The sequence below is a fragment of the Schistocerca cancellata genome, chromosome 4 (assembly GCF_023864275.1).
Source record: "Schistocerca cancellata isolate TAMUIC-IGC-003103 chromosome 4, iqSchCanc2.1, whole genome shotgun sequence".
In the NCBI taxonomy this organism is placed as follows: domain Eukaryota; kingdom Metazoa; phylum Arthropoda; class Insecta; order Orthoptera; family Acrididae; genus Schistocerca; species Schistocerca cancellata.
In genome coordinates this window covers 689091630-689104183 of record NC_064629.1, presented here as the reverse complement: position 1 = coordinate 689104183, position 12554 = coordinate 689091630, and the positions used below count along the sequence as shown (strand labels likewise).

General features: G+C 37.3%; 1 protein-coding gene across 2 annotated transcripts in view; it reads right to left on the bottom strand.

The window, feature by feature from the left end:
* Nucleotides 1-1025: 1025 nt before the first annotated feature.
* The window catches only part of LOC126183701 (aminoacyl tRNA synthase complex-interacting multifunctional protein 1), a 35680-nt gene continuing 24151 nt past the window's right edge, over nucleotides 1026-12554 (bottom strand). For both annotated transcript variants that reach the window (XM_049925883.1, XM_049925884.1), the window contains 3 exons: nucleotides 11672-11803; nucleotides 10575-10955; nucleotides 1026-1475 (listed from right to left, as the gene is read on the bottom strand). In XM_049925883.1, the coding sequence (XP_049781840.1) occupies nucleotides 1104-1475; nucleotides 10575-10955; nucleotides 11672-11803 (885 nt within the window). In that variant the 3' untranslated portion in view covers nucleotides 1026-1103. The remainder of the gene's footprint in view (nucleotides 1476-10574; nucleotides 10956-11671; nucleotides 11804-12554) is intronic.

Here is a 12554-nt window from a genome sequence, read left to right as displayed (position 1 = left end):
TTTTTTTTTGAAAACTGAAGATATTGCATGCACGACATGGCCTGCTTGCTCTCCCAATTTGAATCTCATAGAGCATGTCTGGGATGCAGTAGGGAGACTGGTTGCAGCATGTCAGAATCCACCAACCACTCTCTACGACTTTCGAGCAGCTCTGCAGGAAGAACAGGCATTACTGCCTCAACATGAGATTGGCGACATAATTCACAGCATGTTCCATCATTGTAAGGCCTATATTGGTGCCAGAGGTAGTCATCAACCTCACACTGAACACATTGACTAGTTGTCAGGATGTGAGTGCAAATCCGTTTAAGTTGGGGGGGGAGGACACATTTTTGTCTACTATTATGCACATTGCAGTTGATTACATTCTATATTCTTTACATTGCTTCTACTTTACTATCACCTGTTTATATTGTTTTGTGGCAAAATAAACACAACCTTGCAAAATTTCCATCTGTTGCTTTAATTTTTGACACCAGTGTATATACTTATTCTGACAAGGCAGCTGGCATGTACCACACACACTCTCCTAAGTAAGATTTCTTCATGTACAGCAAGCCTGGACCAGTGTTCAGTAAGATGGGAGATGTGAACACTGGGCAAAGGAATGCTGGTCTGGAGAGACATGCTTCTGATTGTAGACTGATGGAGATAAAAAATGGACAGTGTCCACAGCACAGGTGAGTGGAACAGTTTTTGTATGAGATTAAGCTACATGCATCAAAGCATCATTGAGCTCTGCTCTGTTGTCTTAGAATTTATGCATGGATAAACAAAATATCTGGCAAGCTGCTATAAGTAAGTTTCTACTTAGTAATAAATATATGCATAGCTCACAGATATGGACTTAGAAATTTTACTGCCAGGTCAATATAACCAAGGTAAAAATAAACTATTTTTAAACAACAAAGATACACACTTTTCCTTTTGCATAGAAACTGCTTATAGCACTTTAAATACCAAAGTTCACACATTTAGTTTGTAACAATGAAAGGGAAGAGGAGAGAAAAAAAAGAAATCTCCAGTAACCTTTCTAAACTGAATTTAATACCAAAGTAGGAATGCTCCTGGCATTAAAACCACAAATCTGAAAATTTCTATTATTATTTTATAAAAACATTTGTTAGACTTGGTGAGGTGATAACACCTTTTCCTGGAACAGAGAGGGGTACACCTTTATACGTAGCAACTCTGTCATCATTTGTTTTCAAATCTACGGCAACTGTTTCAAAAACCTTTTTCTTGGGATTGAGAACAGCATCTGGATTCCTGGGGTACCCATCAACAATCACCTCATCACCTGGTACGCAGGTGCGAGGAGGAACTAAAACCTCTACTTTTTCTGGTGAGCTTGCACACATAACCATTCCTTCGGATAACACTCCTCTCATTTTAGCTGGCTTCAGATTGCAAAGAACAATCACAAGTCGATTCTGCATCTCTTCCAAGGGCACATGCTTCACCAAACCACTGACCTGGAAACAAATTTTATACCTTTTACAAAGTGGTGGAGTCCGTTAATTAAAATTAATTTTTAAAAGTTGAGTTTAAATATAATTCCAATTAAAAAAAAAAAAAAAGGAAAAAAAACACTAGTCATCCATGTATAATTCCTACAAAACCTCAGGTGATATCTTCACAATTAATCAAACAGCTGCTCCCTTTACTTAAGATATGAATAATTTTACACAACAGGATTTTCACTGTTTTATCATCAACCAGGCGTTTGACATCTCACTAACATCGATCTTCAGGATTTCATATTTTTATAACCAGCATATTGAAAACAGAGTATGAAACTAATACATACACAGTTCATCAGCAAAGAAGAAAGATAAAGAAACTGTGGAGATGATTACCAAAACAGTAAAAACATCTGAATGCCAATGGTTAACACAGGGTTGAATCACATTTAGCATGTCATACAAGCTCAGCTCTTCAAACAATAGACGTAATCGAATTACTACCCCACCACATCAGAAATTAAATTTCTGACATTAGTAAGGAAGTATTTGTTCCAACATATTAGCATGCAAGTGTTCTTACATATTGCAAAGTTTCATGAAAACCGATTGAGTCAGAGACAGTGGGTGTGCAGCAGTTAATTAAAGACATGTTCTCGTACCCCGGCAGAAAAATATAATGTACCCTTGAGCGCACACGACCCCCCCCCCCCACACACACACTGTTTTATGTGAGTCAGAACAGGAGATCCACCTTTTTTATCATACAGTGGAGAGGAAGAACACACAAGTAGTAAACTGTTCACCCACTTAACAGTTTAATCAATCCTGCTAGCACTTGTCCGAGCATGTGGACACAGTTCAAAGCTGACAAACAATTATACAGAAACACGGCACAGTAAGTAGTTCAGCCAGCAATTATGGAAGATTAAAATTGACATGGGGTTCTTTTCTATAAATCTAAAGAAAGGAGCTGTAGTTGCCTGATACGTAAACTACTAGAATCATACAGTGGTTAACAAAAGCTGTTTAGGAATGCAGGAGAGGCTCTATGGAGTTTGGAAAGTTGGCAGATGGCATTGGCAGGTTGAAGGTTTGGATACAGTCGCAAAGTGTGCTTGGATAACAGAACTGGTAACAACTTTAACCGTGACAGGCGAAGGATTAAGTTTCTGTCCCAGACCAATTAATGTAGTGTAGGCAATACAGCAATGTGCAAGAGGAACTGAAACTTTTCTTTAGGATTAGATGAAAATAGCCCATGGTTTTAATATACCACTCTCACCAAGTCAAGATTTCATACTGTCACTTGACTGATTGGCTCAATAACAGCACACTGTCAGTTCACACCAAGTTCCCTTCACTGGTTCCATCAGTTACTGCATTTCCTGTATTCTTACATCGTCATGTATCCCAACACAATGCTTACCGTTGTAGATGGACTTTTTCAGTAATTTTGTCTGCTGGGTACATGTACTGAATGAGCTACCCAACACCTGAGACATCTAAGCCTAAGCAGAAGAGGAATTTCATGCCTTGACCTTATCTCACCTGCTTGAGAACATTCTGGTTTGCATTACAGTCAGCATCAAAAACAGTAAATTCATTCTGAGGAGGAATACTGAAATCAGGTCAATTAAAATTATTGTAAAATTATATGCAGCTGCTTAGATCCTTAAATCCATCTGTATGAGTAACATGTTGTTCTTATATGGTCTTATAAAATCTCTCAAACTCTACACTGAAAATTTTGAATTGAATTATGGAACTTCTTGAGTTGAGATGAATTGTGTAATTATCATAAATCACTCAGAAATTCTGCTTTGAAGGACTGTTAGTTGTGGAATAATCATGTGAGAGGAGAGAGTAAAATAGTGAGCTGCTATGGTAGTATTAGTCACCCAGTTGTGCCCATTCTACTACTAAATTTTTGCATGCTTGTTACTGTTCATGGATTCTTGGGCTGTTAGGTATGTTTTCATTTTTTACTGTGAATGCAGTGTGAATGTCAGAACTTGCCACACATCTGTGTTTTCCTCATTCAGCACCAAAGCATAGCAGAGATTTTACTTAGTTTTTGATTTCTTTTTTCTAATTAATAATGACCGTTTTGAACATGTTTTGTTGATCAGCAGCCAGTATTCTGTTTAATTTCTTATACTAATTGTTGATACTAACTAGTGCTTTGGCAATGCAGTTGCATTCCTCAAGTAAACAGTAACCACACCACATAAAGCACCAGTCATGAAAATGATGCATCACTGATATAAGTCTATTAACATAACATTACACTGCTAGTAGTTTGAATTATCTTCTTGTGAGGATCTATCAGATGCTTCGGGCTGTAAAAAATGGACCTGTTTTGCATGGAATAGTAACAAATGATTACAATGGGCTTTCCATGGACTGTGTGAGTGGCAAGAGCTGTAAGCTACAAAACTGTCAATAAAAAGTGAATAAACTATTGTCTTTCTTTCTATATCCTGGTGTGTAGGTTGGGAAACAGCCTTAAAATTCTCAGCCTGTTTACTCTGAAGAAGCTCATGTATACATATTTTGCTCTCACCCTGAACTGTCAATTATTTAGTCAGTGTGAGAATGAGTGAACTCCAAATCAGTATTAGGAACATTCACCAACTTGTTTTGAGGAATGTTTCCTGTGCAACATTCCCTGCCACTTTTCCTGTGTATCGTCTAGCATATGGATGAAGGAATGACTACTACATTTTAATGTGCCATAAATGTCGATGGCATTAGAAATGGAGCAAAAGAAATGAGTAACTGTGGGTTAGAAAACTGGCTACACACTTTTTCAAAATATGGAAAATCTTCACCAGAATGTTTAGACATAACTGAATTCCACCACTCCCATACTCGAGTCCAGTGTTTCCAAATGTACACGCAAAATGTTACTCCAATATTTAAACTTTAGGCTATCTGCTTAAAAATATGAAAAATCAATTGTATGATTCATATTGTTAAATCCGTACCATCATACATTACAGGTGGGATAGAAGGTATAGCCCAAACTGAATTTCTACCATTCAATATTACATCATGACATTCTTCACACACCGAATATATGGAGTATCATACATCAGAAGCAGGCTATTGGTACACAGAAGGTATTTTACAAGTGAAGAATAATTACTTGAAATGCAAGAGTTGGAGGCAAAAAATATCAAAGCTTTAGCAAATGCTGAATGCAAGACAGAAGCAGAATATAGAAACTAATGAACTGAAGCAGGAGAAAATTAAGTGTTCTGTGATTGGATATCTACACATAACTAGATTAAAATCCCCCCCCCCACCAAAAAAAAAAAAAAAGTAGATTAGCGAGTTCACAATAACTACATAATTGCAAATAACAGGTCTTTTCAAAAGTGGAGGAAAATTAGACACAGATAAACAGGACTGGTATTTCAAAAATGGTGATTTAGTTACCCAAGTTTTGAGTATTCCAGCAGTCATGTCGTTTTACATAATTATTGTTCTTTACATTCAGTCAAAATGATCCATTTTTGCAGCTGAAATATTATCCTCTGTGGCAGCAATATGACAAGACTTATGATGTTAATTTTATTTTTAATATTTTTACTCAAGATTACAAATTATTTCAATGTTCTTTCTGTCTGCTCAGTGGTTTCACACTTAAGAAACTGTAATTATTGTGGGACAGGTCTGGTTGGCACAGACCACACTTTCTTAACGTTTCTGTTCACAGAATAAACTAAATAATTATTATGGTATTGCCAGTTTGTTTAAAGATACCCAGAAATAGTACGAGTTCCTCGAAATGCAAGTTTATATTGAGTATATTATGACATTGTGTGTGTGAAGTGTTTTGCATTACTTTTAGAAGAAATTTAACATAGTCTGGATGATAAAATTATATACCTTGTACATCTACTTTTAGTTTTCTCAGAGAAATTACATTGGTGATAAAATATTTCAATTTTCTGCAAAAATATTATCACACAATCTTACAACTGAATATTACTTCATGAGTAGTTAAAAAGTCTTCCGTATCATGTCTCTTGTTGATGGTATCACAAATGTTGCAGGCAAATAAGTATTTTATTCCAGAATGAATTTTGCCAGTTTCTACCAAATGAGCTATTCAAGTGTGACTCAAGACCCACCATCACAGCTTCACTTCCACAGCACCTCTTCTCTAGTCAGAGCACTTACCTGTGAAAGGCAAAGGTCCCAGGTTTGAGTCCCACTTCAGTACACAGTTTTAATCTGCCAGGAAGTCTCAAATCTGCACAAACTCAGCTGCAGAGCGAAAATTTGTTCTGGAAACAAATCCTCTAGCCTAAGGGATAAGTCTTTTCTCTACAATATACTTTCTTCCAGGAGTGCTAGAACTTCAAAGTATGTGGGAGAACTTCTGTGAAGTTTGGAAGGTTGGAGAAGAGGTACTGGCGAGAGTAAATTTGTAAGCATGGGCCATGAGTCTGCTTGTACTATACATTCCAGCTAAACTTTACAGAGTGCCATTCACTCTTTGCATTTGTTTGCAGTATAAAGCAGATGTTGGCAACACATCTCCATATCATGTTGGAGGCAACCAATGGGAGGATAGTATGTGGTAGCTAATTAACTGCTGTTAGCTAGATATATATATTCATACTGCTAACCCATGAAATAATAGTATTTTGTGGACAGCCTCTCCTTGAGATATTGCTGTTTTGCATACTGACATTTCTGTTATTATTAAATACAGTTTATACAAGGTGTTCATAAAGTCTCTCTGCAATGTCGTACGATTGTTAGCCGCAAGTGCCATATGTACTGAAATGAAACTCAGTGAAATACAAGTTATTAATTTATTGAATATTCATTTTTACTTACAAATTTTTTACATAAGTTGAAAGTGTCCCACTGTTGTTGAATACACAATTCAATTAGTCTAACCATGTTTCCAAACACAAGTTTGTTAATCAAATCTTGTACAGTATCGCGATGTGGGAGCGTTGTCTCGGGAAAACTGAATTAAATGTTTGACGAACTGAAACTGTGTATTTACCACCAGCTTTGAACACTTGTTTGACTAAAAACACACATTCTTCAATGGTTAGCATTTTAACAGTGACAAAAATGAAACAAACGAACAAAGGAACTAAACTTAAACGTTCACATCAACACGTAATGACACACACCAATGATACCACTGATGGTGGCTTTGATAAACAAAACAGTGGAATGTTGTGATAATCCACTTGAAGGGAAGTAACCCAAGCAGGTGAACAATCCTATGGCACGCATGGCTAACTATCATCTGGCACTGCAGAGAGACTTTTTGAACACCCCGTACATTCAAATAGTACACTTCCAACTTACATGATGAAATAATGTTAATTATTCCATTTCAAATAAGAATCTTAGTTGTGGTGACAAAAGGATAATAATTACTTGCATTATGTGGGTGGCCTTTTCTTCATATTCTGCTTTTGCCATGTACAGAAGTTTTCTGTTACTGATATATGCAGCACTTTTTGCACTGTATGTATTAAAATATTATTAACAATTTTATTTCAAAGGTGTAACAGGCAGGTCTGTAGAATAACCTGAGCTCTAGGTTATGTTGAAAGATGACTGGTTGCAAGTTGGCGATGCCAACAAATGTTAACTGAAATTTTGGTTGAGGTAACAAACTGATCTATGAAGTAGCCAGATGTCTATTTTGGTTTGGAAGCTGATAGCTTCATTTTCCATTATTTTTTGTTTGTCTATGCCCAGAGTCCTGCAGAGATCAATAGATGGATAGATAGATAGATAGATAGATAGATAGAGAGAGAGAGAGAGAGAGAGAATATCAGTATCTAACTATGCAAAATTGCCTTCACAGTAGGACAATGAGAGCATGCACTGTCCTATAGCTTTAAAGTTCCTTCCTGAAGGTTTTTCTCCAAGTATAGGAGGTGCTGTTTGTGTTGGATGGTATGATTTTGCACTATACATCTACATCTACATCCATACTCCGCAAGCCACCTGACGGTGTGTGGCGGAGGGTACCTTCAGTACCTCTATCGGTTCTCCCTTCTATTCCAGTCTCGTATTGTTCGTGGAAAGAAGGATTGTCGGTATGCCTCTGTGTGGGCTCTAATCTCTCTGATTTTATCCTCATGGTCTCTTCGCGAGATATACGTAGGAGGGAGCAATATACTGCTTGACTCTTCGGTGAAGGTATGTTCTCGAAACTTTGACAAAAGCCCGTACCGAGCTACTGAGCGTCTCTCCTGCAGAGTCTTCCACTGGAGTTTATCTATCATCTCCGTAACGCTTTCGCGATTACTAAATGATCCTGTAATGAAGCGCGCTGCTCTCCGTTGGATCTTCTCTATGTCTTGTATCAACCCTATCTGGTACGGATCCCACACTGCTGAGCAGTATTCAAGCAGTGGGCAATCAAGCTTACTGTAACCTACTTCCTTTGTTTTCGGATTGCATTTCCTTAGGATTCTTCCAATGAATCTCAGTCTGGCATCTGCTTTACCGACAATCAACATTATATGATCATTCCATTTTAAATCACTCCTAATGCGTACTCCCAGATAATTTATGGTATTAACTGCTTCCAGTTGCTGACCTGCTATTTTGTAGCTAAATGATAAAGGATCTATCTTTCTGTGTATTCGCAGCACATTACACTTGTCTACATTGAGATTCAGTTGCCATTCCCTGCACCATGCGTCAATTCGCTGCAGATCCTCCTGCATTTCAGTACAATTTTCCATTGTTACAACCTCTCGATACACCACAGCATCATCTGCAAAAAGCCTCAGTGAACTTCCGATGTCATCCACCAGGTCATTTATGTATATTGTGAATAGCAACGGTCCTATGACACTCACCTGCGGCACACCTGAAATTACTCTTACTTCGGAAGACTTCTCTCCATTGAGAATAACATGCTGCGTCCTGTTATCTAGGAACTCCTCAATCCAATCACACAATTGGTCTGATAGTCCATATGCTCTTACTTTGTTCAATAAACGACTGTGGGGAACTGTATCGAACGCCTTGCGGAAGTCAAGAAACACGGCATCTACCTGTGAACCCGTGTCTATGGCCCTCTGAGTCTCGTGGACGAATAGCGCGAGCTGGGTTTCACATGACCGTCTTTTTCGAAATCCATGCTGATTCCTACAGAGTAGATTTCTGGTCTCCAGAAAAGTCATTATACTCGAAGACAATACGTGTTCCAAAATTCTACAACTGATCGACGTTTGAGATATAGGTCTATAGTTCTGCACATCTGTTCGACGTCCCTTCTTGAAAACGGGGATGACTGCAAAACTAAAGCAATATGTTGCTGAATTCAAACTGGAAATTTTTTCAGGTCTGTGGGAAAGGTTTGCCATTAAATGAAACTGTGGTATGAGAAGAAAGTCTGAATTACCTTCACACGTTTAAACACATATCTTCCTTCGTGTGTACCAGTAAAGCATACATGACGAATGTTAAGAAGGAATGTCATTTTTCCTGTAGTACATCATTTACTTCTGTCACAACACTTTTTGCTTCTGTGACAACAAACCTGCCAACTGATCCATTACATTTCTGGAGTGCAGTTGCATAAACTTTAATTCTTCTAATATTGCAGCTGTATACCTTTTGGTATCTTCAGAGTGAGACGACAGATTGAAACTACAGTGCCCACTTCATACTTTTAAACATGTGGACCAGAGTACTGCATCAGCAGCCAGAGATACAGGAGTCCCAGACACATTGATCAGCGGCGAACGCTATGTATAAACTGAATGTGTGTCTTATATGGTTGATCCGTGCTGGGATATAGATGTATCATTATGAGCTGCACTGTAGTGACGTCTTTGCAAGTTTATTAAAGAAAGTGGCGGATTCGATGATTTGTTCAGGCTAAAATCACTATCCTCCTTAATTTGATGGATCAATTATTGTACTGTAAAAACATGGAAATGCATATTTGCCCATCCTTCCTGCAACTTTTTCACATCAATACTGGTGATGTCACAACATCTTAAAGAAACTTAGTTTTTTGTATCAGGAATGTTAGTACAGTAATCAGCTTTGACGTAATCTTTTATTCTTCTACTTCCGTCACAATATAAACAGGCAAAATCTACTCAAACTATTATTCCTGTCTCCCAGCAACAAAATGAAAATCCTGTATAGCTGAACTGTCTGAGTGTTCTGAACATTGCCTGGTAATGGCTGTTTTTCCTCTACAGCTATCCAGTCCATCAGCACACACAACACTTTAAAACTGAAGATTATTTTTTCTATTTTTAAAAAGGAGGGGATTCTTTAACATCCCCATGGTAAGGTAGCTCTGCCAAAATTCTAGTCCACTCACTGCAAAACACAAGGTTCACCATCGTACATAATACTTCTTGCTGAAGAATACCCAGAGTACAGTTACAGAGGACTGGTGGTACTGACCAGCCAGAATTTCAGGAAACCCAGTTTTGTGAAACACATATAAAGCCTAGACACGCACACTTCCAGGTACTCACCATCTTGCAAGATTCAGGGAGATGTGTAGCTTATTGATTATGGTTGTTACTAAGTCTTTTCTCATAAGACGCACAAACATCATTATGATGAGCATGAATATGAGAAATATCGTAAATACATAGTAAAATTTGGAAAAGTGATTAATTAAATAAAATGCAATAATTTTATGGAAATACACATGGCTGACTGATAACTGCCTTTTGTCAGCAGCACACTTGCTATCACTTGCAATTTGGTATAATGAAATGAATTCAAAACCAGCTTCATCCAGGTTATCTTTCCCCTTGAGGAAAAATGGCATGCAAGTATTGACAGTGTGCTATTAAAAGGAACCTTCATTCATTTCAAATGGAAAGGAGAACCATATGTTGTGCATGCACTTTCGATTTTACCAAATACAGTTCCTCTTACATCTAAAAATTTGTACCCTTTACAGGTTTACAACTATCTTCCAAACAAAATCATGCCTCCCAAGTGCTTGGCTCAGCGAGTGACATAATGCCCCGTACATAATCAACACTATCAAAATCAGGGAGACTACATGGAGCACTTTTTATTTTATTTGTTCCAAAAGAAACTAAGAAAGAAACTTGGTGAGATACTCACAATTGTACGTGGCTTGTCTTCTCCAAGATTGATATCTTCAACATACAAAGAATCAGCATCTGGATGTTTCTTAACATTAACAATTTTTCCAACTCTGAGGTCTAATCTTCCTACATCTACCGATTGTTCTTGTGATTCATCAGCCTTCTTAGTTTTATCTGCTGCAGTTTTTCCACCACCATCTTTTTTCTCATGTGTTTGTTTGTTTTTTGTCATATTTTCTACATTCTTGTCCTTTTTATTTTTTTCTTTCTTACAATTTGCAGGAGCACTACTGCTCTCTGTATCAGCAGCAGAAGACACTAGTTGACTTGCAGTGGCTGTGAGAGCACTTTCAAGTGCCTTAACATTTACTTGTGAAATATTGTGTACTGCATGTACCTACACATAAAAATGACAGACAGTTAACATCTGATCTCTCAGCACTGAATACAAAGTATCATCATACAGTGATTACAGAATTTTGAGAAATTTCACTTTTTATGTAAATTGGTCAGATAACAATAAAGAGTTATGTAAATAATGTAGCATTCTCACTTATAATTAAGAATGTGAAAGATAAAAATATGTTTCTTAACATAAGCAGGGAGACAGTGGAACTATGGTACGTGACATTTTCGTAAGGTTTAAGAAATTTGTATCTGTAGTTGTAGAGGATGATAACAGAAGGTATCTGAAACATTCTTTTTGCAAAGTTGGAATAATGGTTGAAGTTTCTCCAATGCTCAAAATTTTTTAATGGGAAAAACAGCTTCTGTTAGCATAATATTGCTAAAACAAAGTAAACATTGCTAAAAGAAAGTTAAAATGGTAATAAAATTTAGGGTTTTGTTACTTACTACAGGAACAATTTTCATAAAGAAATTCCAAATGGAGTGATAAATCTTAGAAAATGGTTACAAGAAGTTGACAAATCTTTTTCCAAAAAGAGAGTTGAGGAGAGTCTGAGCAATATTGAAGATAAAAAACTGTAACATGATTAAACATTGAGAAATGTTTGTACATGACTAACACTGCAAAGATGACAGTTACCTTAGAACTGCAGAAGTTTGCAACTGACAAAATAATTACTGCCTTGAAGTGTATAATATTCATACCTGCTGTCCTTCACCTCTGTTTATCTTCTCTATTGACTCAAGTTGACTAATAAGTGACGCCACCTCCTGCTTTAAGGACTCATTTTCCGCTTTAAGAGCACACAACGTTTTTGAAATTGTAAGTTGCTGGATCTGGAAAAAAAGGCAAATGAATAAAAACAAAAGAGGTGTAAGGGGCTGAGTAAAATCAAAGCACATATGACAGTGAGCCTTGTTTAGATTAAATGACAAATTTGGCAAACTACTTAAAGATGTCAGAAACAAGTAATGGAGAAATGGTATCAATCTTTAGACAACTTTCATCATGATGTGGTACAGATGTAACAGGTCTTAATCACTATAAAAGTTAATGGGCTTCTTGAATCCTCATGAATGATGACAGTGCCAGGTGGTCAACATGGTTGTCTCCAAGAGGGAGGGGTAAGAGGAGGCATCTGCCCCCTCCTAGAATATGTGTTACAGACTTGTTATTCATTACACAGTTTTTACGGGTTTCTAGACACAACTGTCTCAACTGCAGATTAAGCATTACTGAGTCCAACAGGACACACTGTGGCTTTGTCAACAACTACATAACTTGGGTCTGTTTTGTAGTCAGTGTGTTCACATGATATTATGCTGTTCCCTGGGCACAGTGAAGATTTCAGCAAAGTTCTGTGGTCATGGCAGATGTGACAATTGTGGAAATAGGGCCCCAAATCATTTCTCTGTTGCTTTATCACACAGTCTCTGTCAAAATGTAGTTCCAACATCCAGCACAAATTAATCGTTACTGGAGTATATCTGCACAACATCCACACCTAATTCCTATAAAGACAGACCCTTACCCAGTTGCACAACTTGGTCACAATAGTAGTTTATGGCATTTGTCTGCAACTGTTCA